The sequence below is a fragment of the Aristolochia californica genome, unplaced genomic scaffold (genome assembly GCF_029961685.1).
Source record: "Aristolochia californica isolate CCGP_79_NKW_82.1479 unplaced genomic scaffold, dmAriCali1.0.hap1 SCAF_5, whole genome shotgun sequence".
Classification (NCBI taxonomy): domain Eukaryota; kingdom Viridiplantae; phylum Streptophyta; class Magnoliopsida; order Piperales; family Aristolochiaceae; genus Aristolochia; species Aristolochia californica.
In genome coordinates, this window is record NW_027182214.1 from 40051880 (window position 1) to 40076755 (window position 24876).

Consider the following 24876-nt stretch of genomic DNA (forward strand, 5'->3'; position numbering starts at 1 on the left):
GAGATGAAGTATTTCTGACCATGTGAGCCCATGTCTAGACTACATATATCAATATGTATGATCTCTAATATGTCTGAACTCCTATTGGCACCTCTATTTAACTTGTTAGTCAGCTTTCCTTTTATGCAATCTACACAAGTCTCAAAATCAGTAAAATCCAGAGTATTAAGTACCTTTTTATTTACTAATCTTTTAATTCGTTCCATGGAGATATGACCTAATATCTGGTGTCACGATGTAGAAGAATCCTCATTAATAACACATTCTTTAGTACCAGTGTGAACATGCATTGAATCATAAGTGGTATTGTTTTGAAAATTAATGCTATAAAGACCATCAGACAAAGTACCATTCCCAACACAATCTAACTTATAAAATAAATTGAAAGATGAGTCTGAAAAATTAAAGGAATATTCAAAAGGTACAATAAGTCTTGAAACTGAAATCAAGTTTCTAGAAAAACTTGGAACATAAAAGGTTTTTTCTAACTTTAAAACAAAACCACTACTTAAAATTAAATAGCAAGTTTCTATAGCTTCCACATGTGAGCTCATCTTGTCTCCTGAGAAGATGCTTTGCTCACTTCCAACTTCGACGCATTTCACTGATGCGATAGCCGCCGACTGTCGCCCCGGTGAGCGTACAGAGAGAGCGCATAGATGAGCCTTCTGGCCGAGCACCACTGGTCTGCCTTTGTCGAATTCAACGTTGGCCATTTTCATCACTAGACGGTGCTTGCAGTGATAACGACCACACACCGACGTCTATTCGATGATTGGGTTTGCCTTCATAGTAAAAATGACGCTCCTCACAGAAACAAAGAGTGAGAATGGAATAGATACACAGGATCAAAGGTCTTGCTCTGATACCAACTGTAAGAATAACATGAATTTATAACTTCATGAAATTTATAAAATGTAAACGGAAGCTTAGAAATCATACCTCCCTTCATATGATCAGATTCCGTGTAGAAATCACTAGCGTTTTGTTCTCTGCTTCTGTTTGACACTTCAGCTCTCTGATCACTCTCAACGATGGTGTAAAACTGAAGGGGTGAGGGAGTAACCGAGATAGGGGGCCAAAACTTTAGATCTTATTAGCCAACCTCCCATCAGGGTTCTTCATGGCTTCATATTACATAGGTAGTTGCAATTGGTAGAAGTTGAGGACCAAGATTATGAGAAACAGTTTGTCATGAAAAAACGGTTAACACCCCAAAGCAATCCCACCGGTCCGGAATCCCTGGTTGTTCCAACTCATGGAGGCCGCTTCCTTTAGTACAATATTTTCGGCAACCAGTTCGAGATGACATCCAAGCACAACCCACCCATCATGCCCATTGGAAGAGGCGCTTATGGTATTGTCTGTTAATTTCCTCGTACTCATTTTTTCTGATTTTTACAAGCTTTTGTTTAGTTGGAATTTGTGCTTCTTTCCTTGTTATATTTTATTTTCTATCATTTTCGTGCTAGATGTTGCTTGATATTTATTATGAAGGTGAAATTTGGATCATAGTATATGATAGACCATTAAGGTGATTCTATTTTATTTTTCAAGTCCGGTGTTGAACTCAAAGACGAATGAGATGGTGGCGATGAAGAAGATAGCAAATGCATTGGATAAGCACATGGATGCCAAACGAACCCTTCGAGAAAACTTATGTCTAGATATCCATATCCAACAGTAAAAAGACTTTACTGTGTTTCATGCTTTTTTTGCACTTGCTGGATGTTTCGACTTTTTGACTCCTCCAAACTGTCATGTTAGCTAGATACAAATTTCTTCTAACATAAAAACCCAATATTTGATAGAGATATAGATAAATATAGTGATATATATAAAGATAATGATAGAGATAAAGATAACTAGTGATTGAGTTAGAGATAAATTCAAATTATAGAGTTCTAATCACCTACAATCTTTGTATAATTCTATAAATAGTTTATACCTGATCAATAATAATCATGACAGTATTATTCTTCATTCCTAAATTCTACATGGTATCAGAACTTTTGATCAATTAATTAGAACCAGTCTGCCATCGCTGGAAATCATTTATTGGAAGTAGCCTGCCCATACCTGGTACTTTTCTCTTCCCCTTCTCCGTGCAATCTCGCTGGAGGTATTTTTGAAAAAAAAAAAAACTGTCGCCACCGTTGCCACGATCTCCCACCAGGCGATGAAATTTTGTCCGCACCAGCCGCTGTTAAGCACCTAGCCAATACTACCCAAAAGATTGGCTTGGTAGGTAGCGAAAAGCCAAGTACTTAACCCAGGACCATAACATCACATCCCACCTTCACGAGCCGACTACCACGCCTGCCCACTCTAGCGACACCGCTAGGTCGCCCCCATGTGATTCGAACTTGCAACGTGGGTGCCTGCTCTGATACCAAATGTTAAGCACCTAGCCAATACTACCCAAAAGACCGGCCTGGTAGGTAGCGGAAAACCGAGTACTTAACCTAGGACCATAACAGTTGCCTCCAGTGCTGCTGCTCTTCCACCAGACGATGCGATTCCGTTCGCCCCAGTTGCCTCCAGTGCCGCTGCTCTTCCTCTAGACGATGCAATTTCGTTTGCCCTAGTAGCCTCCAGTGCCACTGCTACATGCTTCTTCTTTTTTAAGATGAAGATTGGACTCTCCTCTCGGAGCTTCATCTTGCAAGAGTATGATAGAGATAAAGTTAAATATGGTGATTGAATTAGAGATAGATAAAGATAATGATGGAGATAAAGATAATTAGTGATTGAATTAGAGATAGACTCAAATTGTAGAGTCCTAATCACCTACAGTCTCTGTGTAATTCTATAAATAGTTTACACATGATCAATAATAATCACGACAATATTATTCTTTATTCTTAAATTCTACAATAGTAATGTGAATGCATAAAGCTACTTCAACTAAGTAGATAAAATTCATCAATTGAAAACAGCAACTCATCTAAGTTAACTTGTTTTAGCTGCCAAAGGATCTTGGGAAAATTGGAGACAGGCTTATGCTTGCAATTTTGTGATTAGATTTAGGAATAAAAAACTTACAGGTTTTCCCTTATCATGTTGATTGACCTAAAACAATTGTATTGACTCTAATGAGATTTATGCATATCAGTTGAGTTTCCCTTTGCTTTTATGACTGTTATAATTGAGGCTGTCAAAGGCTTGCAATTTACAACAAAAGTATCTGGAATAGAATGTGGCATCTGAAGCTAAAATTGTCACTGTAATTATATTCTGTTGAAATCTGAAACACTTTTGAATTCCTTTTCTTTCGGACGAGTCTTTATTAAAAGCATTTGTAGGGAACAAAGAAATTAGGGAATATAGTTTTATTCTTAGATAGATTAATGTCTCTTCCTTGGCTTGTAAAGTAAACTTTTTCAGATTTGTTGTCTAAAACAGGTGATAGGAATAAGAGATGTCATCCCCCCCCACCAAATCCAGAAGCATTTACTGATATCTATGTGGCCACAGAGCTTATGGAAACTGACCTTCATCAGATTATTCATCAACTCCATGAATAGACAGCCCACTGACCACACATCAATAGCTGCAGTATAATCTGTAGAGTTGAGTAGCAATTCTGGAGCCCGATACCATCTAGTAACAACATACTCTGTCAAGAATTCATTTTCTGATGTTGGACGAGCAAGACCAAAATCAGAAATTTTTAAATCACAGTTTGCATTCAGTAAAAGGTTGCTTGGTTTCAAGTCCCGGTGAAGAACTTTTGCCCACGAAGAATCTGATAGAGAAAATACTGCAAGTAGTTCCATAAGCATTCAAAAAACCATCAGTTTTAAAAGTACAATTCAATACTACTGAGAATAGCTAAGTCGGTTAACAACCTTTCCATAGTGGAGTGACTTATCACCTGGCAGTGTTTCTCTGACAAATCTTGATTAGATCTAATAATCTGATGAAGGTCAGTTTCCATAAGCTCTGTGGCCACATAGACATCAGTAAATGCTTCTGGATTTGGTGGGGGGGGGGGGGGGGGGGGGGGGGGGGGATGACGTCTCTTATTCCTATCACCTGTTTTAGACAACAAATCTGAAAAAGTTTTACCTGTTTCTAACAAATCATGGAAGGTCGGGGGAGGTAGCTGCTCCCTACCTACTCTTATTTATTTAAACTTGAGCCCACACTTGGAAGATAAGATTATATTTCTGTGAGTAATCTTATACGATCTGTTGGAGACCTTGTCTGTTTCGTGCAGGTATCAGTCGTTCTCCATATGTTTTGCCCACGTTTTGCTTTAAACTTTGTGATTGGATATTTTTCTCTGTGAAGTAGCTTATCTGCTTTATATTCTTGTTTTAGGGGTTATTAATTTATTAATCATGTCGTCATGTAGCTCAGTCTCCCAAGAAAATCTCTCAGGGCCATGAAGATTAAATAAATTTGGTGGGTTATCAATCTCATTCTTCCTTCTTCATGAAGCTGTACGGGCAGCTTTGAGATGGGATATCTGTAACAATTGTCGAAGAAATTCCTAGTCACTTGGCTTGAGGTGATTGGTTTGATCCAGGAATTTCCTTGACCAACCAGTAAAGTTGATCTGGATTCGGCAGTGCTAGGGGGTTAAGCACCCATATGCATCAAACAATGATTGCTAGAAGGCAAAACGAAAGAGAAGACAGCCCCACCATGGCAGAGAATGTCTATATATCAAACGTCTGCTCCTTGTTCTTCTTGCTTCTTTGCGAAAAAGGAGATTAAGAAGGAAAGAATGTCCTGCAGTGAGTCCCGGCAGTCTCCCTCTCTAACAGATGAAGACCGTGTGGAGGAGCTCAAACTTGGTCGGATTAAACACGGAGGCTGGATCACCTTCCCCTTCATTGCAGGTCTATCTCTCTCCCTCTCTCTCTGTTACTGTTACATTAGCCCAAGTTAGCTTAAGCAGTAAATGGAGGAATGATATGTGCGGATCCTGTGATTTCTTTGCTTCTGGTTGTTATCAATTTGATCACCCATTTTGTGAATAGCAGGGAACATGATGGGTCTGGGATTTGTTTTTAACGGGGTGAACTCAAACCTCATCGTGTACCTCATCCAACAGTTCAGTGTCAAAAGCATAGATGCCACCCAGATTGTAAATATAGTCAATGGGTGCACCAATCTTGCTCCGGTCGCCGGAGCCATCATCGCAGACTCTTACTTCGGTTGCTTCACTGTAGTCTTCATAGCCACTACTGTGTCCATGCTGGTAAATTCATAGCTCAGACTCACTGAACATGTAGAAAGAAGATTATAACTGAAGCAGATCGAGTCTCTGATCAGATGCATCCATGGAGCTTACAATGAGACTACTTTCTTTTGAGCCTTGCAGGGCATGCTCCTACTGATATTATTAGCGACAATCCGGTCGTTGCAGCCGTCATCATGCCAATCCGGCTCAAACACTCGGTGTGAGTCTGCATCTGCCACCCAGTTTGCAGTCCTGTATGCTGCTTTAGCACTACTTGCAATAGGAGTTGGAGGGACTCGTTTCAACACAGCCACCATGGGAGCCAACCAGTTCCACAAGGCCAAGGACCGCAACATGTACTTCAATTGGTTCTTCTTCACCATGTATATTGCGTTTATTGCTGGTTCAACTGTGATTGTGTATGTTGATGATAATGTCAGTTGGGGATGGGGTTATGGAATCTGTTTAGTGGCTAATGCTATTAGCCTGGCTCTGTTTTTGACTGGGAGGCGATACTACCGGCACGTCGAGGCAGAGGGGAGCCCCTTCACAAGGCTGCTCTGTGTGGTATTGGCAGCAGTTAGGAAGAGGAAAGTGACAGTACCATCTGGTGGGGAGGGCTACTATCAAGGGGACAGAAAGTTGGCTAAGTCACGTTATCGTCAACAAACTTCAAGCTTCAGGTAAGAGCTATTAGTTATCTTTTCAAGACTTGAAAACTCAAGAAGTTGAAGCAGTAGAAGATATTGTAAGATAGAAGAAAACCTCACTTGCCTCAGCTACTCTTGCTATCTTTTCCTCAAAGCCAAGTACTTGACTCTAGAAATCTTTTCCAGAGAAGGGATGAGCATTTGGGAAATTTTCCCAAAATCTAATACTAACAGTGAACATCACGTAACATCTAAGATTTCTACTTTAAGTTGGTACAAGCATGTAGAGTGGCGTTTGACTCCTTTTTTTTTTTTAATTATATGTTACAAAGTACACTTGCTTAGGCTTTTAAACAAAAAAAAACTGATCATGTAGAAGAAATATTGCATTAAAAACTATATTCTTAAACAGCTGAAGGAAGCTCCTTATTGTCTTTGATCTCGGCTACCACTTTGATAACCATTAAAGACTTTCATGGGATTTACTGGGTTAAGTTCTGGTGCAGTTTCTTTAACCGTGCTGCAACAATGGTGGAAGGAGACATTGACGAGACGGGATCAATTGCGAAGCCGTGGAGACTATGCACTGTGGAGCAAGTGGAAGACCTCAAAGCCCTGATTAGAATCTTCCCAGTCTGGTCCACCTCCATTTTTCTCAGCACCCCCATTGCCATTCAATCCAACCTCACTGTGCTTCAAGCTCTCTCCATGGATCGCCAACTGAGCCCGCACTTCAGTGTCCCTGCAGGCTCCTTTACCACCATCGTCTTGCTTGCCTCTGCCATTGCACTTGCCATTCTGGATCTCTTCCTGTACCCATCATGGCAAAAGCTAGCCAGCCATTATCCGACTCCACTTCAACGGGTGGGGCTCGGCCATATAGTGAACATCCTAGGTATGATGGGGTTCGCAGTCGTTGAATCCAGGCGGCTAGACGTGGTCCATTCCCATCACTTGGAAGTCGTTCCCAGTTCAGTGGCGCCCATGTCTGCCTTTTGGCTTGTTCCCCCACTAATCCTTGTGGGTGTAGGTGAGGCTCTTCACTTTCCTGGGCAGGTGGCTATGTACTACCAGGAGTTTCCAACTGCTCTCCACAGCACTGCAAGTGCCATGGTCGCTTTGCTAATAGGGATTGGATTTTACCTGAGTGCAGCGATCACTGATCTTATTCGAAGGCTTACTGCTTGGTTGCCAAACGACATTAACAGTGGAAGGTTAGACAACGTCTACTGGATGTTAGCAGTGTTGGGAGCCTTCAACTTTGGCTACTTTCTGCTGTGCGCCAAACTTTACAAATACCAGAATGCTCCAAAGGAAGAAACAGAACTTTCCTGCTCTATTTAATCACAATTGTCATTAGAAAAGGGAAAATTGATCGTAGTTGTCAGGCAAGACATTCTGGCAAATTATGGAAGCATAGTAGTGTTGTTGCCACAGAGTCGTAGAGGCAGGTTCCCTAAGTTGCATGGACTGGTCTGGCATTGAAGAGGCCTTATAATTGCAAGTAGTACAATTTCTGCGCTTCTTGGTTACGCTTGTGTGCGATTGTCCAGTGTAAGATTATTTGCTAAGACTTGGTGTAAATTTATGAACACCATCAATCAGTATACAAAGTTTATATGAAAGCTTCAAATTCTGAAAGGTAACAAGCACTGGATTGAAAGTATATGTATTACAAATTTTGGTAGAAGTGTTTGATTCCAGTGCTTGATACTCACTAAAAAACATATGAATCAAGATTTAGTGATAAGAAAGACACACCCTCAGCCACCACCCCTCGAAAAGTGTAAGAAGATAACACTTGAAGAAGAACCTGATACTTTAAAGGAAGTTTCTAATTGGGTACCCTTCCGTATTTGCCAATTCCATTATCGTCCTCTGTAAAGAAAGCTCAGTATGGTGTTAATACTGAATTGGAAAAATTATACGTTAGTCAACTATTTTACTCACAAAAGATGTTGTTCTTCAGAGAAGAGATTACCTGTATTTCTCTAGTAATGAGCTGAGAACCCTGACAAATATTTTTTATTAGATAAGACAATTCAAAACAAGTTATAATATCACTAATGCAGATGAAGATTAGACACCTCAAATCGCTTCTCCTCCCAAGATAACTCTTTCCAGGTTTTGGACTGCAGTCCTTCCCATGAAATAGGGGCTTGAATCAACTCAACTGGCTGCACAAGCCTCAAGCCATCTGCAGGACATGAAGCATTTTACCTTTAACCCAAATATGGTATTTCAAGAGAATGATATGGCCCTTACACAGTGGAGCTACATCCTGAAATCAAGGTTTGTTTGCATACTTATTGCATGAGTCTAAGCAACATGTGTGTCTGAATTTTAATTAATGAAAAATGGATGCATATATATTCTCATCAATACAACTTTATTTTATGTACCACACACTGGATGGCACATAAGAGAGTCAGCAGGTAGCTGGAACAACTAAGATTTTTAAATTAGTCTGCGATGTTTCCAAAAGAATGACTTTATGTAAAGAAAAATTCAAACTCTATTAAATTTTAAAACCAAATCAGATAAAGTTGACATTGGCTGTGTCATTGATCGTTCAGACCAATGCTAAGGTATTGAGCCAAATAAGCTTCATGTTCATTTAAAGAAAGGCCAAAACCGTGTCAAATTGTCATTCTCACTGCTCATTTCTTGATAACAAATATCGCAACTTGGAGCGAGTTACCCCTCAGTGTCAGATGACAGGATTACCACATTGATGTTCATTCACAACCCTGAAAATATGCCAAGTTTCAAGCTCTACACAAATATTCATCGGAAAGCAAGAAAGTTGTCTCTCAAACACAAATATTAGTTTATGCATTAATTAATTAATTAATTATTTATGTGGCTGCATGCATATCATCGAGCATGAACTTACTAGAAATAAACGCCTCTTGCCATCGTGAGCGGTCTGACCATGATGGTGCAACCTCTCGGAATGGAATTCCTTTCCTTGAGCAAACCCTACACAAAAACAAATGCAGACTATGACCAGGGAGAAACAACTCTGTTTATGAGTTGCCTTAGCTAACAAAACATGTCCCAAGCATTAAAGAATAACGTAGACAAAATTCTTGACAAGGAGAATCACCAGAAAAGTGTATATCCTGTCGTTTACACTACGAGGATCGATTCCCTCTTTTGTAACAACAGTATCATACCAGTGGATGATTCACTAAGATGACCTACCACATAGCACCAAAAGAAAAGCTGTCTGTACCATGGTCATCGTGTAGTTGAAAAATAATTGGAACTAAGATTTTATTGGCTTTACATGAGACTATGTGCAAAAGAACAGAGGCCAAAGAGTCAGGAGGATGCAAATGTGGTTAAACCTTATCAGCCATTCTGAGGGTAAATTCAAAAACTTCAACTCATACCAAAACAAACAAAAAGCAGGGATCAATTTTTGAGATATTCAGAATCATGTGATATAGGGTGCTATATGCAAAAGAGAGAAAGAGTACTCGATGATTAGCTGACGTATAACGCCTGGGAGGATACCATCTCGAAGAGGGGCTGTCTGCACTTCAAAAGGGTAACCACTGCTGGAGTCATCTGGTGTGCCTACATACTCCCTCTGGAGGAAGGAGCAATATGTACTAAATATTCGAGCAATTCAATATGAGGTAAACTAGAGGACAGCAACAAAAAGAATTATCAAAAAGCAAGTATAATAGCATAAAGTACAAATATTAATTCCAGGGCACTGCACTAGTGCACTTCAACCAAAACCTGAAGACTGCAGAGCAGAGAACTGGAGCCACAAGTATTGTCTATATTAAAACTTACCCCGCGGCAAACCACAAAGAAATTCGTAACGCTTCCCTCCAGTATCTGATCCCCATCATTTGACAGCAATAGCTCCGTCGCCCAAGGAGGCCTTAATTTCTCCAAATACTTCCTACGCCTAATGGCAACAGAAGCTGGATAATGAAAACGAGAAAGATGAACTGATTCTCCAGATAGGATTCTATCAAATTTAGAAAAAAAGCTCACTTGTCATTACCTGACCCACTCAGAGTGCTTGGCTTCCGCGAACTCCCTACCGTGACCGACAAGAGCCAAACGGGCACCCGATTCCGCAGCCGGCTGGTACGATCCTAAATGAATATAAGAGTCAAACCCACAAGAAGAACCCAAATTTGCAGAAATGAAAGCCGTGACAACGAACTCCCGAATTCCGATGCGCTCCCTGTCTTTCAGTACAATAGGAAATCCTTCACGTAAGCAGTCTTCAAGCCGAGGACGAATCAAGGAGTCCGAAATCGATGTGCTGGTTGATGCTCCAAACAAATTGGGACTATTTTTCAGTAAAATGTTTGCCGAATTCGCAAGCCTGAGCATGTGACGGTCCCAAAAAAGGAGAGAGGAGGCATCGTCGTGTGTTCGGGAAGTCGTGTAAGCACCTGAGAACGAGAACCAGATGAATAAAGAAACCCAGAAAAAAAGAAAAGAAAGATGAGCAGAAACGGTCTGCTGAGGAGTTAAAAGTACACGTACCAGAGTGATTTTGGAGGAAAAGGGAGATAGGAGGAGTATCGGAGAGAGGCTGAGAGACGACGCCGTTGACGATGAGGACGTTGAGGCTGCTTGTCATATTCGTATATCTCCGTTCTCTCTTACCAGGCTCAACGGAGACTGTAACGCTGGCTGTCAGCTTGATTGCGCTATTAATTGAAAAATTACGTTTAACAAAGTACAGATAGTTCGTGCATCAATTCGAAAAAAAAAAATGGAGAAAAATATATTTTTGCCCACATTTCTTGTGTTTGTGACATCAGAAGCACGAAAAAAATTAATTGTAGACTTCTGTTACACTGAAAATAAAATAAAAATCATGCAATCGATGAACAATCTTATGGTTCACAAGGATGAGAGTTCCTTTATCTTTAACCCTTAAAAAACAATAAAAACAGCCAGCTCCCTTCACTTGTAATTCAGGTAGTTTACAAAAATAGATGACAATGCAACCTAATCTCACGAGTGACGCAGTTTACTTGCTGCGTCTGCTTGTCTTTCTCTTTTGCAGTTTTGCGATTTAAATATTTTTTTACAATTTCCATTTCCTCTCTCTGATGCAAAATCCATGGGATCAAACATTTCATTTCATTAACACAGCTTCCTTTGCATGCACAAATGCAACAAAAGGTCCAGAAATGTATTCTCTCAACTTTTCTTTTAAAATTTGCATCGAATGAAAACTTTAACCACTCGTAGCTCCATTCCATCACCTTCCCGATAGCCATCACTCGTAGTTTCTGTTTCATTCACACTATAATTCACGGTCAGAGAATTTTTTTCAGTCGCACCAGTAGATGCTATAGGTTCGTTCTCATGGTGACCTCTTCCCGATAGCCATCACTCGTAGTTTCTGTTTCATTCACTATAATTCACGGTCAGAGAATTTTTTTCAGTCGCACCAGTTGATGCTATAAGTTCGTTCTCATGGTGACTTCTAAATTGCACTCAACGAGTAGACTTGTTGAATATTGCTTCATGGACACTTCTATCCGAAAAAACGTCCATAAAATAGAGTTTTTTTAAAAAAAGATATATATATATATATATATTAACAGAGAGAAATACAAAGAACCGAAGAGCAAATCTCTAACAACAAGAGAAAAAAAGGTTGCTCCCAACTTGGAAAACACATCTGCACCATAAAATAGAGCTTACTATAGATGCTTGAAGGATCTGGAACTTGGTTTGACAGGAGTCAGGTAGAAGTTGCGAACTCTTTCGGTCTTAAAATTCTCTTGCTTGTCTCTTTTTTCCCTCGCCTTTTCACAGAAGATAGTAGGTAGGATGTGCTGCAAAAAACTGCTTATGACACAGAGACAAGGATGAATTCTATTTGGTGCACATTTACATAGAGTGGGAAGTAGACACTACTGTAGTAACTGCTTATGAAACACAGAATTCCATTTGTTGCACTTATATAGACCAGTGCAGGAGACCGTTCATCATCAAAATCAAATAAAAAAATTTGAACAGATAAGGAACTCGAATGCAGGTGGCATTCTTACAGGCCAAAAAAGCAGGTAAAGATTTAGCTTGAGAGGAGAGCTACAAGTAAACTGCATCTATTTCTTCACCAGAATACTGCACATATTCATGAATAAGTATTAAGCCATTCTACTGCAATTATTTAGCACCCTAATCCTAAATGTAAAACTTTAGGTTACTTGTTATATTTTATTTTCTAATTAATTTTTTCAAAAGGTTATTTCTATTTACAAGCCAGTTTATGAGAAATTCTAATTACCTAAGCTAGACACTCCTGTGCCTTCCACTGTTATAGAACCTTTTGGTCACAACGGCCAGCATAGAAACTTGGCAAAGAAAAAATTTGTGTATACAGAAATCCTTCATTCCCTTAAACTATGGAAAAGTCCCTTCAACAGAGCAGTGACTTCACAGCTGCACTTAATAACTTACAGCAAAAAGTACAAAAAATTGCATTTAAGAGAAACAAATAAAAAGAGAAAAATAGAACCTCTTTCCAGAATGCACTAATGGACAATGGTCAGTTATCAAGCCATGTACAAAAATGCCTGCACAGACCGCCCCCGTTTACCTTTGTAAGACTAAATTTATTTGCAAGCAAGGCTCCACAGTACATCAAGCGCATGAAGCATTATAACCCTTAAATATGTCGCTTAGGCTTTTCATTGAGATTGATACCAATAAGCCAAAATAAAGTTTGCCTTCACACATTTAAATCAGAGATACTTTTTTTATTTATAAAAAAACCAAATAAAGATCAACAAAAATGATATGAAATAAAACAAGTCACTATGCTAATTAAACAAAAAAAAGGAATAGTCAAATAACAAAACATAACAAACATTTTTTCAATATTTTAAAAAAATTCTCTCTGAAAAATGCTTTTCAATATTTTAAAGAAATGCTTTCTAAAAAATGCCGGAGTTTCATTAGGAGAGAAAAGGAATCAAAGCCCCTTAAGTGGGGGATAATCTATTAAAGAAGTCAAAAAACATTTATTCTTATTCGTCCCTGTACGCTCCTTCAGGTGTATTTATTGGAATATTGATTGAGATACAACATCAGAGCAATATCAATGACGAAATGGGGAAATATAAATTTTTTTTTTTGAAATATAAAAATTTAACCCCCTAGCAAATCCTCTACCAGTGAAACATAAGTCAATAATGTCAAAAATTAATCTCAATAAACTCACAACGAAGAATTAGACAGATGCTAATTAGAGTTGGACAAATTTTGAAAATTTTAGAAATGAGGCAATTAAATTGGGAAACTATATTGTGCACATGGCAGCTAAGACAAATCATAGAGTCCCAGATTCAGAGAGAAATTACAAATACCCTAACTTACAGAGCATGCTACACTACAAAGTATAATCTTTATACACTGCCTGAAGCAGATGACACTTCAGAACCAAGAAATACGGCAACCCAAAAGGTATTTCCAATCCTCCAAAAAACATAAAGAAAAGAAATTTCTGATGTCTGTAAAACAATTACAGGAATTCTTCTTACCTTCTTCATCAATGATACATACATCCTATGCATACTCAGCTGGCTCCTTCTTCACCTTACACAGTATCTGAGCCTTGTCTTTCTGCAAAAATAGAACAAAATATAACAGTATGAAGTAGAAGAATAAAACAGAGGAAGCTTTCCCACTACGATCTGTGAAAAAACAAATAAGATGAAATACCTGGAACTTGATATCCACAATCTGTTGAAGTTTCATCTTTACCTAGCAGTAGTGGCATCTGGTCCCTACCCTCTAAATGGATTTGCACAGAAGAAACTGAAGATCCAGATTCCATTCTTTGCACATCATTCACAGCCGCTACGGTAACCTGATGACCGCCCCCCATGGAAGGAAGTTCAGACACAGATTTTCTTTGCAATTCACCCTTTCTGCATGGTTCAGATGTTTGACACCCACCCTCAGAAACAAATTTAGTCACAGATTCTGCTTGCACATCTCCCTTTTTGGGCAGTTCAGACATCAAGCTGCAGGCCTTCACAGAATCAGAATCAGATTGACTCAAAGATTCTGTTTGCATATGAAACTTTTGGGGTATTTCAGACATCTGGTTGCTGTCCTCCACAGAAGCTTGTTCTGCTCCAGGTAGATGCAAAACCTGGTCGATCCCCTTCTCTGGTGGAAGTTCTCCAGCACATTCTCCATGCATCTCAACATCTTCGGGCACTGCAGACATGGAGTAGCCAATTTCTAAAGTATGAGATTCAGATATAAATTCTGTGTGGTTCACCTCCTCATCATGCAGCTCGGACACTTGCTTGTCACTGTCTCTGCATGTAGGCAGGTCAGTCAATTGATTGCATCCTTCCTGGGAGCAAATCTCACCCTGACATTCAATCTGGTTTATATCCTTCTTGAGTGAGTGGGATACCTCACTCTTACCTTCTCTAGAGCAAACTTCAGGTCCACTTGCTATTTGGGGCCCATCCTTCTTGTGCAGCTCGGATACCAGGTGAGTACCCTCTGTACAATGAAGTTCACTGACACCTATTTTTTGCAACTGCACATTTTTAGTTTGATCAATCAATTGAGTGTCCCCTTCCTCGGTGCAGAATTTGCCTCCAAATTCAATCTGGTTCAAATCCATCCCAGAACATTGGTAGATCTCAATAGTACCTTCCAAGTGATGATGTTGACACCCAGATTCTATTTGGTTCCCTACCTTCTCATGCAGGTCAAGAGCTTTGTCAATCTCCTCTCCGCAAATATGCACAGTAACATTTTCTGTTTGCAACTCCACGTTGTTAGGTAGTTCAGTTAGTTCGTCGTTTCCTTCCATGGAACAAGGTTCACCATATTCAATCACGTTCACATCCTCCATGGGTGATTGGGATATCTTGCTGGTACTAACCTCAGCCCTGCATTCTATTTGGCCCTCAACATTTTGAGGTGGTGTACACATTGGACCTCTTCCCTCTATTGAACAAAGCTCAACCACACCTTCCTGCCAGGTGGCATCGTTCTCAGGCAATTGAGATATTTGGTTGCAACCATCAGTGGAAGGAAGTTCACCTATGTGCTCCACTTGGTTTACATCGTCAGACAGTAGGCGCTTCTTCTCACTTTCCTCCTTGGATGGAGTTTGAAAATCACCTGCTTCTTGTAGATCACTATCTCCACGAAATTCACACTTTGTACTGTGCTCCTCAACGGAAGTCACATCAGCCCTGCATGCTATTTCCGCTGGATGTTTTTCAGTTTGTTTCAGCATCAAGCTGCTATTTTCCTCACTTGATAGTTGGCTTTCCTGTTCCATTTCAATCTTATCATTTTCAGACAACTGAGATGTTGGGTTGCTTCCCTCCAATAAAGGAGGCTCATCCCTGCATTCTGCTGTTTGGGTCTTAGCCAGCTCAGATGTTTGTATGCAATCCTTCAGAGTCGTTGCATCTTTTCTGCTTGACGTTGTTGAAGCATGATTAGATTTAGTGGGGGAAGTCAAATACCTAAGACGATAACTAGCAAGTGCTGGACCAAAAATGCTAAATTTTCCTGCACTACTGAAGGCAACCTCAGCATCTGCTTGTCGCTTGAAGACCACTTTAGCTCGCTTGGACTTTCTCATAACTTCAGTTTCAGATTCCTTTAAAGGACCATATCGGTTAAATATGTTCTTTAAATCTGATTCTGTAGGAAGAGAACCTGCTTCTGTGAAATTAAGAATCAGAGCTGTTGGGGAACATTCCTCTTCTAGTTTTTCATCCTTCAACTCATGATTTGTATTCAAAGAAGTGTTCTCATCACCTTCTTTGACTAGTACTGACTCCGACTGCTTCAACAATTCCCCCGCATTGTTAAGCACAATCCTGTCAGTCCAGTATGAATCTTTCACATCATCAAACTTAAAAGTCTCCATCGATTCTGATTTTAGTCCACCAAGTTTACCGACACCGGGTTTTTTCTTTTGCTTCCTCAAACGATTATTATCCTGCAAGAGCATATCTCTATATTCAGAAAAGTAACCAAGTATTGTAGACAGAAAACTATAGCCCTTCATTGGGTCTCGAGCAGCAAGCCATAATTGTGAGAGCATTTCATTTGGAGATGGATACTCCATTTTGCCACCAATATTTTTTCTTTGCATCTTCTCAGAAGTCTCAGGAAAATTGCGAGTGCTTATGCTTTTATCTCTGCCTCTATCTAACTTAACCCCACCCTTTTGATATTTCTCCTGATTACTTTTAAGGATAGGAGAAGACCCAGTAAGCTGGCTGGCTACTCTACGGATGCACTCACCAACATTGAATGATTTCTTAGCAGTTGGTGACTCAATCTGGCCGATATCAATCATCGATGATATCTTTCTCTTCCTACCTCGACCTGACTTTGTAGACACAGGTTGAGTTGTCTTAAAATGCTTTCCACCATTCTCAAGTGATGTGGATATCTTCTCTTCCAACAGATCAGCCAAACTCCTTTGTTTCTTGCTGCTGCCAATCCCATCCTCTAAGATTTGACTCTTTCGTTTGCGAGATGATCCATCTCGGTTTTTTGACTTTTTGTATGACAGGGTCATGTGATCCACTGTAACATCATTACCAGATTTCCTCTCAGGAGGCAAATTTTTTTCTTCATTCTCCAACAACATACGGTGTATTTTAAATTCCGGCAGTTTAGGATAGCCCTTTGAGCGGTAAAAAGAAAGCAGCTGAGCTTTAGCAACTGTCAGCTCAAGTCTATCAGCTCCTCCAGATGGAAGAACAGCTAGATCCTTGATATACTGGACAAGTTTATCAGGTTCCAGAGCTGTCATATTAAGAGAACCGTAAGCACTATCTGCAACACTTGCACCTTCCCTTATCCCAGTGTTATCCATAACTTGGGCTTTGATTCTATTGTAAACTTCATCTGGTATACAATAACAAGCCAAACCAAACTCCACTCTTCTAGAAATTTCCTCCAGGGCACAATCCACTGCATTAAGAAAAGCAGCCAAGGTGCTCTGCTTCTCCATCTGTGTAAAATGGGTGCAGAAAGGTCTTAGGCGTGAAGCCTCATTCCAAGCAAATGTATGATCCCCAAAATATGCCACCAAGTAGTTATCTCTCTTTTTGTGTTTTATTGCTATTTCAGATGCATCAGAAGGGTCAAATATCTGAGCAGGCCACCATGGGTGGCTCCTCACTTTACCCCATACCAAATCAGAAACTGAAAAGTTGGACTCTCTTAACTGGGGTAGAGGGTATCTAGCATGGTTCTCATCGGTAAACATGATATCATTCTCCAGTGTTTGCATCTCTTCCGTTTCTGAGTATTCAGATTCCATGTTTTCATCTTCAATAGCTCCAACATATTCAGTTACAGTACCATAATTTTCCCTGGCAGCAAAAGATGCACCCAAGTCTACAACTAAACCACCTGACATATGATTATAGTACTCAATACCAGTCATTGCAGGATCTCTATCTTCAGAGTTAAACTCAGCATATTCATCAGAGTTATAACTACAGGCACCCATATTTTCATCCTCCTCTTGTGAAGATTCTTGAACTCCGATGATTGCAGGATCCAGAGAAGATACAACAAGATGAGCAGGACCAGCATCCTCATTTGGCAATGAGTAGTGTTCTACAGGAACTTCCACAAGTGAGTAGGAATCCACCATCACATCTTTCGAGTTATTCTCTTGATTAGTCCCAGGAATCTTCTCCTCAGCATTTTCATCAGAACTAACAGGGTAGACGAGTCCAGCTTGCAAGGCACCAGATCGATCCAGATTTTCAATACTAGCGCCCATGTTTTCGACGTGGGATGTTTGGGAGTCCTGAGCTTCTATAACCCGACTCTCATGACCTACAGGAAGAGACCCTGAAGCACTCGATGAAACAGCTTCGCTTTTTGAGCTCGAGTCAACCAGTATAGGATTATTCGAGCCCAGATCACCTAAAATATGAGAATTTACATTAGATGCTATCTCACACAATTCACTATTGTCCGTCCTGATCACCGCTTCTAAATCCTTTTTCAATTTACATGTCTCCGCTTTCGCCTCATCGTCGCGCTCCGATACACAGTCAATGCCCTTCTCATCCAAACACTCTTCTTTCACCTCAATACCACCATTTAGCACCATATGTTGATCTTCCCCTCCATCCACGCACTCCGCTGGTTCCAGCGAAGGGCTAGCCATCGAATCATTCTTTTCGGTAGGAACATCATCATCAATAGTAGACGACTCGGCGAGGGTTTGGGTATTAAGATCGACAGCCTCCTTCAAGGTAAAATTGGATGCCATGAATTACAACGAACCCTAGGTTAAAAAAACAAGGAAAAGAAAACCCTAGGGTCAGCAAAATGGATACTCAGACACGAGATTCAGAAGAAGAACAAAAAGGAAATTTTATGTACCTTTCCAATTCAATACATACAAGCAAATCTAGAGGGAAGAAGAGCCCAGGGCTGGGTTGCTCGCGCTCCCGCAAACAGACGAAAATGCAATCTCCTTTCGCCCTCAAGAATCATGCACCGTGCTGAAGGTCCTCGTTTCCTTCGTTTTCTTTTCTTGTTATGTTCTTTATACTTTATTTAGATGCTCTTAATGGATGATCGGTTTTCCTTCGCCCATGAAATACAACGCAAAGAGTATCTAGTGAGAAGACGATGAGACAAGGCGAACGAAACATATAGGGGGGGTTAGTCCCCAATTAAGTGGAAATGAAGTGGAAAATTGAGGGGGGGTTAGTCAATAAAATGAAAATTTGATCTTCATCTTCATCTTCATCTTATGTATCTACATGATCTTCATCTTCGAAATGGGTGTTAGTCAAGACAACTTCATCTTCTAAATCTTTGAAATAGGGTGTTAGTCAAGACAACTTCATCTTCATCTTCATCTTATAGAAATTTAAAATTATTGATTTTAATAATTATAAAAATGAACTAATTAAACCAAAGTGTCTGAGTTAACAATATTTTAATTACCACTATTAAATCACTAATACAATAGAGTGAATAAAAAAATTCTTATTAATGAATAAAAAATATTATATTAATAACATAAGATAGATTTGTATTGTATTAATTAATAATATATTTTGACATAATTAATGATGATATATTAATCAAATGCATACTTTAATTATATTTTATTTACCAGGGAGGATTGAATTTTGTGTATTCTTCAGTCAACTAGCCTAACCAAATATGATGAATTAATCTGAACTAAACACTAATTATATCCTAAATTATCAAGCAATAATTTAATTAACTACTTCCTAAATTGTCAAGCAATAATTTAATTAACTACTTGCACAACAGGAAATGTCAACTCTGGATTTTACCGTGATTCGTGCCTCTCTCGAGCGCCACGTAACCACGAATCCGGATTCTCAATCCTTGCGTCTAGCCCCTCTCGGGCGCCTAGAGTTAATGACAAAGATCGGATTACAATAGAATGCAGAGAATCAATTTCCTATTGTGATGATGCTAAAATTATCAACTTTGGATTTTACCGTGATTCGTGCCTCTCTCTCGAGCGCCACGTAACCACGAATCTGGATTCTCAATCCTTGCGTCTAGCCCCTCTCGGGCGCCTAGAGTTAAAGACAGAAATCGGATTAAAATACCAAAATCCAACCTCAATTATAATCTTACCCTAATTAGCTAATTTAATCAAATATCAAGAAAATAAACCTTAATTATCAAATCAGATTCAATTAACATTCAAAACCTAAGTTCAAACTATATGAAAAATTAAATTCAATAATGACGAATTACTCCCCTTCTTCCTCCTCTCGCTCGGGCAGCAACTCGTTCTCATGGGTGCTGCAATTTCCGGAAATTGGTGGCGTCTGGTAGCAATAGTGAGTGGCGGGAGGTAGAGACGACGCCGGCGACAACGGTTAGAAGCCGACGGACGGAGGTAACGTCCGACGAAGAGCGAAACAGAGCTGACGTTCTCCAACCAGCTCTCTCGAGTCTCGGTTGGAGTCGGAATAGCTCCGGGACTAGTCGAAAATACGTAACCGACGCCGGAGGATGGTCGGAAAGCGAAAGTTGCACCGGAGAAGGCCTCTCGGATCTCTTCTCGGCCTGGCGAGCGACTACTGTCGAACTCACCTCGACGGAGACTCTCTCGAGCTCTCCTCGGGTTTGTTCTCGGTTGGTGGATGGCAGTGGACGGCGGTGGACGACGGTGGCGCGGCGAAAGCTATTGGCCCGGCGAACGGCGGTGGGGAAGGCAGTGCGGGAGAGAGGAAGAAAAAAGAAAAAACGACGCACGATGGGGGGGGGGGGGGGTGCGAGGAGAGAGAGCGAGGCCGAGGGCGTCGCCCGTCCTTCAATTCGAAGAAGATCAAAAAGGGCCTTCTTCCACATGATTGAAATTAAACCGTGGAGATGAAGGGCCCCTTCATCCCCTGCATCGAGATGAAGCTTCATCTGCGCTCCACTAACGACTTCAAGTGGAGAAGGGCGTTATGTGGTTGAAGATCATCTTGTCCTTCAAGTTGACTAACCCCCCCTGAATTGAAGTGAGATGAATTGTTTCCACTTCAAGTCATGTTTGGGTGTTAGTCCAGGCCAGTTGAAGTGGCTGGAAAACAGATTCCAGTGTTAGTGCTTGGAAAACAGATTTCAGTGTCCTTTTCTAGATAAATGATTATAGTTTATTATAAATTAAAACAATAATTACGTGTGACTACAATAAATTATATAAAATTAATAAAAAAATTAAAAATAACATAGGAAAATATAATAAATAAACCTAATGGTTTAATTAATTATAGCAATTGGATAATTAACCAATTAACGATTATAATTCATTATAAATTAATATACTAATTACGTGACTAGAATATATTATATAAAATTATTAAAAATTACAAAATAGCATAAGGGAATATAATAAATAAAAATAATGGTTTAATTAATTTTAGCAATTGGATAATTAACCAATTAATGATTAAAATTTAATATAAATTAACATACTAATTACGTGGGATTAGAATAAATTATTTAAAATTAATAAAAATTTAAAAATAACATAAGGGAATATAATAAATAAACCTAGGTGTTTAATTAATTATAGCAATTGCATAATTAAACCAATTAACGATTACAATTTATTATATATAATTATACTAATTATGTGTGATTAGAATAAATTATTTAAAATTAATAAAAATTTAAATATAACATAAGGGAATATAATAAATAAACCTAATTGTTTAATTAATTATAGCAAATTCATAATTAAACCAATTAACGATTACATTTTATTATAAATTATTATACTAATTACGTGGGATTAGAATAAATTATTTAAAATTAATAAAAATTTAAAAATAACATAAGGGAATATAATAAATAAACCTAGGTGTTTAATTAATTATAGCAATTGCATAATTAAACCAATTAATGATTACAATTTATTATAAATTATTATACTAATTATGTGTGATTAGAATAGATTATTTAAAATTAATAAAAATTTAAATATAACATAAGGGAATATAATAAATAAACCTAATTTTTTAATTAATTATAGCAATTTCATAATAAAACCAATTAATGATTACATTTTATTATAAATTATTATACTAATTACGTGGGATTAGAATAAATTATTTAAAATTAATAAAAAATAAAAAATAACATAAGGGAATATAATAAATAAACCAAATTGTTTAATTAATTATAGAAATTGCATAATTAAACCAATTAATTATTACATTTTATTATTAATTATTAAACTAATTACGTGTGAGTAGAATAAATTATTTAAATTACATAAAACAGTTAAAAATAACATAAATGAATATAATTAATAAATAAATTATTTTGTAATAACATACTATATAGTATAAAAATACTTAATAAATAAAATTAAAACAAAATGGTATAAAATGACAACAACCAATATAATTAGAGTTTGTGCGTTTAACATCATCAACTGACTAGTTTAGTAGATACGAACGACAACATACATGTTCAAATGCAATAAAGTACAACCACTAATAATCACTCCACATGCTAGTTGCTATGGCATCTCGAAATTGTGCAACTCTAGTGGATTCTAATGCACGACACCTCCGCATTGTTGTTGATAGGTTGCCTTCATCCCCAAGATCATCGCTATCATCGCTATCTCCATCCAAATTTTCACCAACTAATCGGACCTCATCACCTCCTCCACTACCTCATCATCAGAATCATCATCTTCCAATTCAAACATATCATTGTAATCCTCTTTACGTATATAATTGTGTAATATGCAACAAGCTATTACAATTTTCATCTGGATCTTATAAGAAAAGGGAGGAGCAACTTTCAACATTTGGAATCGAGCTTTTAAAGCACCAAAAGTTCGTTCAATAGTATTTCTCAAAGATGAGTGCCTTCGGTTGAATAACTCTTTATCATTTCTAGGAAGGTTGTCTCCAAATTCTTGTAGATGATAACGAGTTCCTCGATATGGAGCCAAAAATCCTGACATATTTGCATAACCAGCATCGACTAGATAATATTTACCTACAATACAAAATATTTTTCACATAAGATAATTGAAAAAAATAAAAAAATATTAAATAACAATATATTATTTACCTTCAGGTACACAAATTCTATTTCGGCGAGTCAATGCGTCCTTCAATACATGGGAATCAGCTGCTGATCCCTCCCATCCAACAAGTACATAAGTGAATTGCATATCAAATGTACATGATGCCATCACATTTTGTGAGAGATAGCCTTTTCTGTTCCAGAACCTTTGTTGTTCTTCAAGTTGGATGTTTGCTTTGATATGAGTTCCATCAATAGCCCCAATACAATCCTAATTATATCATTTCAATTAATACAAGTAACTCTAAATATTAATCTAAAATTGTTCATTATATGTCAAGTGATGTTACCTTAAAATACAGATTAAACATTGGATTGTTTAAAATCTTCGAGTGAGTCCGTTCCGAAGGCCGTTTGATGTAATCAGGCTGAAGTTTGATAATAGCATTCAACACCTTATTGAAATACCTACTTATAGTCCAGTTTGATCTATTAAACATCTCTGGTGTGACACTATACGCTTGTCCTTGACCAACAGTTAAGAGAAAATATGCAAGTTGTTCTTCCACTGAGATGGTCTTTGTAGGTGATAAAAACCCTTTGCTATAAAGTATCTCTGCCATTTTTTTAAACACAATTTGATTCATCCTGTAAACTTTTCGAAATTTAACAGGTGATTTCGCTAATGCCTTTTGTAAATAAATCGGACCACCTATCCCACGAGGACGTAATGTACGTCTAGACCTATGGTTCATATAGTATATTCCCATCATGTACATAAGACATGTCAATAAAATCATTATTGTATTCCTATTTTCGTCTTCCATGGAAACCTGCAAATACAATCACCACAACCATAATAACGACTTCAACAATAATTCTTGTTTCTTCATAATATCATCAACACAAAAACATACCATGTTCTTCAATCATATCCTATTTTTAATCACACCTATATAAAATCATCTCCAATCACACACCCACAACATTCATCCACACAATAAGAACACGACAATCATGAAAACCCAAATCTTAACCATAATAAAATTCATAATCTATCAATGATACGTCTTACAAAGTCATAATTAAAAAAACATAATTAAACTTCAAAACAATCGTCCCAAAATACATAATGTACTTCAAAGTATTGACTCCATTTCACCAGCACAATATTTAAGCCAATTAATTCGCTCTTCCACTGGCAGCTTCATAAACATGTCCTTCTTCATTGGTGTATCTAACAATATAGGAGCGCGAAACTTCATCTCTACTGATAGGTCCGGGATTTCTGTGAGTGCTTCATACCAATTTTCTCCGGTGGCTTTATCATTTTTAGCTTGTAGAGATTGCAATAGGGTGGCAATTCTTGTCATTGTATCAGCGAACATAATACTATCATTAGTGGCCATTTGTGGTCTCTTTCTACGACGACTTGAACTTGACGGGTTAGTACTTGGAGACTGATCAGGTGCCGACTCATTTTCTGTAAAGAATGGCGAAGGAGATTCTCTACCTAAATCGACATTCTCGAGCATATCCACGTGCTCTTTTTCTTCCTGATGTTGGACATCATTACACATGTCTTCGTCAGTTTGACTTGTTCTCCCCATGGCTATTGAGTTTCCCACTACCAAAGCCAATTTGTCATAAAGAGGGCAGCCTTGTTGTCTGTACTTTTCAGCTTCTTTATGCTCCTACAAGGATAAAACATCATTTAGACAACTTGGCATAGAGTTCTAGTAATGCGGAAAACATACAAAATGTTTTACAGTCAATTATAATTTACTGACCTTGATATAGTCTTGCCATACAGAATGACATGCAGTAACTCGATGTGTGGTTGCATCCCAACCGAACCCACTAGTGTTGAGACAACTTGTTACTGTTTGGTAAGTTTTCTTCCATGATCTTGTTCGATTCTTGAGCTGCTCAACAGTTTTTTTATTAGTTGTGTCTTCATTGAACCTATTGACACAGTCCAAATATACTTCATGCTTCCAAACCCCATTAGGCATCCTATTCCCCATATTGACTTGCTCAACCAACAGATCGAGCATTTTGTTGTCATCATCGAAGGTCCAAATGTCATATGATCGAGGAGTTTGTTGTCTTCTTCCAGCCATTTATAATCTAAATCCGAGATGGTCGTCATAGAAATTTTTTTTATCAGACAACCATTACTCGTCGTAGTAACTAGAGACACATAGAAACACAACCAACAAATAACAAAATACCATGTGGTGGATATTTATAACTCCAAAATCTCCTCACCACATGACATAAACATTCCATAGCACTTCAAACATATTCAACCACATTCTAAAATATTTCAAAAGTAATCTAACTAATTTCATTGCAAATGACTAGAACAATGCAAAAACAAACTCATGAAGTCCAAATTCACCGAACACCCCTGGTAGAGCCCCATATGACTTCGCAGTCACTACGAACCGTACATCGTCATTGATGGGA

The 24876-nt window shown here is 38.4% G+C and overlaps 3 protein-coding genes across 8 annotated transcripts; 1 reads left to right on the forward strand and 2 right to left on the reverse strand.

The window, feature by feature from the left end:
- Nucleotides 1–4725: 4725 nt before the first annotated feature.
- LOC137965803 (protein NRT1/ PTR FAMILY 2.7-like) lies at nt 4726–7441 on the forward strand. Its single transcript, XM_068812153.1, has 4 exons — nt 4726–4850; nt 4995–5212; nt 5336–5877; nt 6351–7441. Exons 1-4 carry the CDS (start codon nt 4736–4738, stop codon nt 7186–7188), a joined length of 1713 nt encoding a protein of 570 aa, XP_068668254.1. The 5' UTR covers nt 4726–4735; the 3' UTR covers nt 7189–7441.
- LOC137965804 (uncharacterized) lies at nt 7392–10508 on the reverse strand. Of its 2 annotated transcripts, XM_068812154.1 has the most exons (8): nt 10366–10508; nt 9872–10271; nt 9655–9772; nt 9330–9442; nt 8741–8826; nt 7932–8041; nt 7826–7855; nt 7392–7722 (listed from the first exon to the last, which is right to left on the reverse strand). In XM_068812154.1, the coding sequence occupies exons 1-8, from the start codon at nt 10460–10462 to the stop codon at nt 7666–7668; spliced, it is 1011 nt and encodes a 336-aa protein (XP_068668255.1). In that variant the 5' UTR covers nt 10463–10508; the 3' UTR covers nt 7392–7665. The 2 variants fall into 2 exon arrangements, with proteins under 2 accessions (XP_068668255.1, XP_068668256.1); XM_068812155.1 differs by lacking the exons at nt 7392–7722; nt 7826–7855; nt 7932–8041 and adding an exon at nt 8496–8594.
- Nucleotides 10509–11463: 955 nt separating this feature from the next.
- LOC137965772 (uncharacterized) lies at nt 11464–18388 on the reverse strand. Of its 5 annotated transcripts, none has more exons than XR_011116156.1 (4): nt 18253–18388; nt 13567–18154; nt 13386–13467; nt 11464–11675 (listed from the first exon to the last, which is right to left on the reverse strand). XR_011116156.1 is itself a non-coding variant. In XM_068812114.1 (3 exons), the coding sequence occupies exons 2-3, from the start codon at nt 18137–18139 to the stop codon at nt 13442–13444; spliced, it is 4599 nt and encodes a 1532-aa protein (XP_068668215.1). In that variant the 5' UTR covers nt 18140–18154; nt 18273–18388; the 3' UTR covers nt 13097–13441. The 5 variants fall into 5 exon arrangements, 2 of the variants coding, with proteins under 2 accessions (XP_068668215.1, XP_068668214.1); XR_011116157.1 differs by having other exon boundaries at nt 11464–11685; XR_011116155.1 differs by lacking the exon at nt 11464–11675 and adding an exon at nt 11697–12419.
- Between the last annotated feature and the right edge of the window lie 6488 nt (nt 18389–24876).

Bases quoted from the DNA above. Each gene is read 5' to 3' on its own strand.
- LOC137965804 (XM_068812154.1), bottom strand. From the start codon at position 10,462: ATGACAAGCAGCCTCAACGTCCTCATCGTCAACGGCGTCGTCTCTCAG. The intron at 8,827-9,329 runs GTACTCTTTCTC...GTTTTTGTGTAG, and splicing joins ATACGTCAGCTAATCATCGA to GGTTTGCTCAAGGAAAGGAA. The intron at 7,723-7,825 runs GTAATCTCTTCT...CTTTCTTTACAG, and splicing joins TCATTACTAGAGAAATACAG to AGGACGATAATGGAATTGGC.
- LOC137965803 (XM_068812153.1), top strand. From the start codon at position 4,736: ATGTCCTGCAGTGAGTCCCGGCAGTCTCCCTCTCTAACAGATGAAGAC. The intron at 4,851-4,994 runs GTCTATCTCTCT...TGTGAATAGCAG, and splicing joins CACCTTCCCCTTCATTGCAG to GGAACATGATGGGTCTGGGA. The intron at 5,878-6,350 runs GTAAGAGCTATT...GTTCTGGTGCAG, and splicing joins CAACAAACTTCAAGCTTCAG to TTTCTTTAACCGTGCTGCAA.
- LOC137965772 (XM_068812114.1), bottom strand. From the start codon at position 18,139: ATGGCATCCAATTTTACCTTGAAGGAGGCTGTCGATCTTAATACCCAA. The intron at 13,468-13,566 runs GTATTTCATCTT...CTATTTTTGCAG, and splicing joins TTGTGGATATCAAGTTCCAG to AAAGACAAGGCTCAGATACT.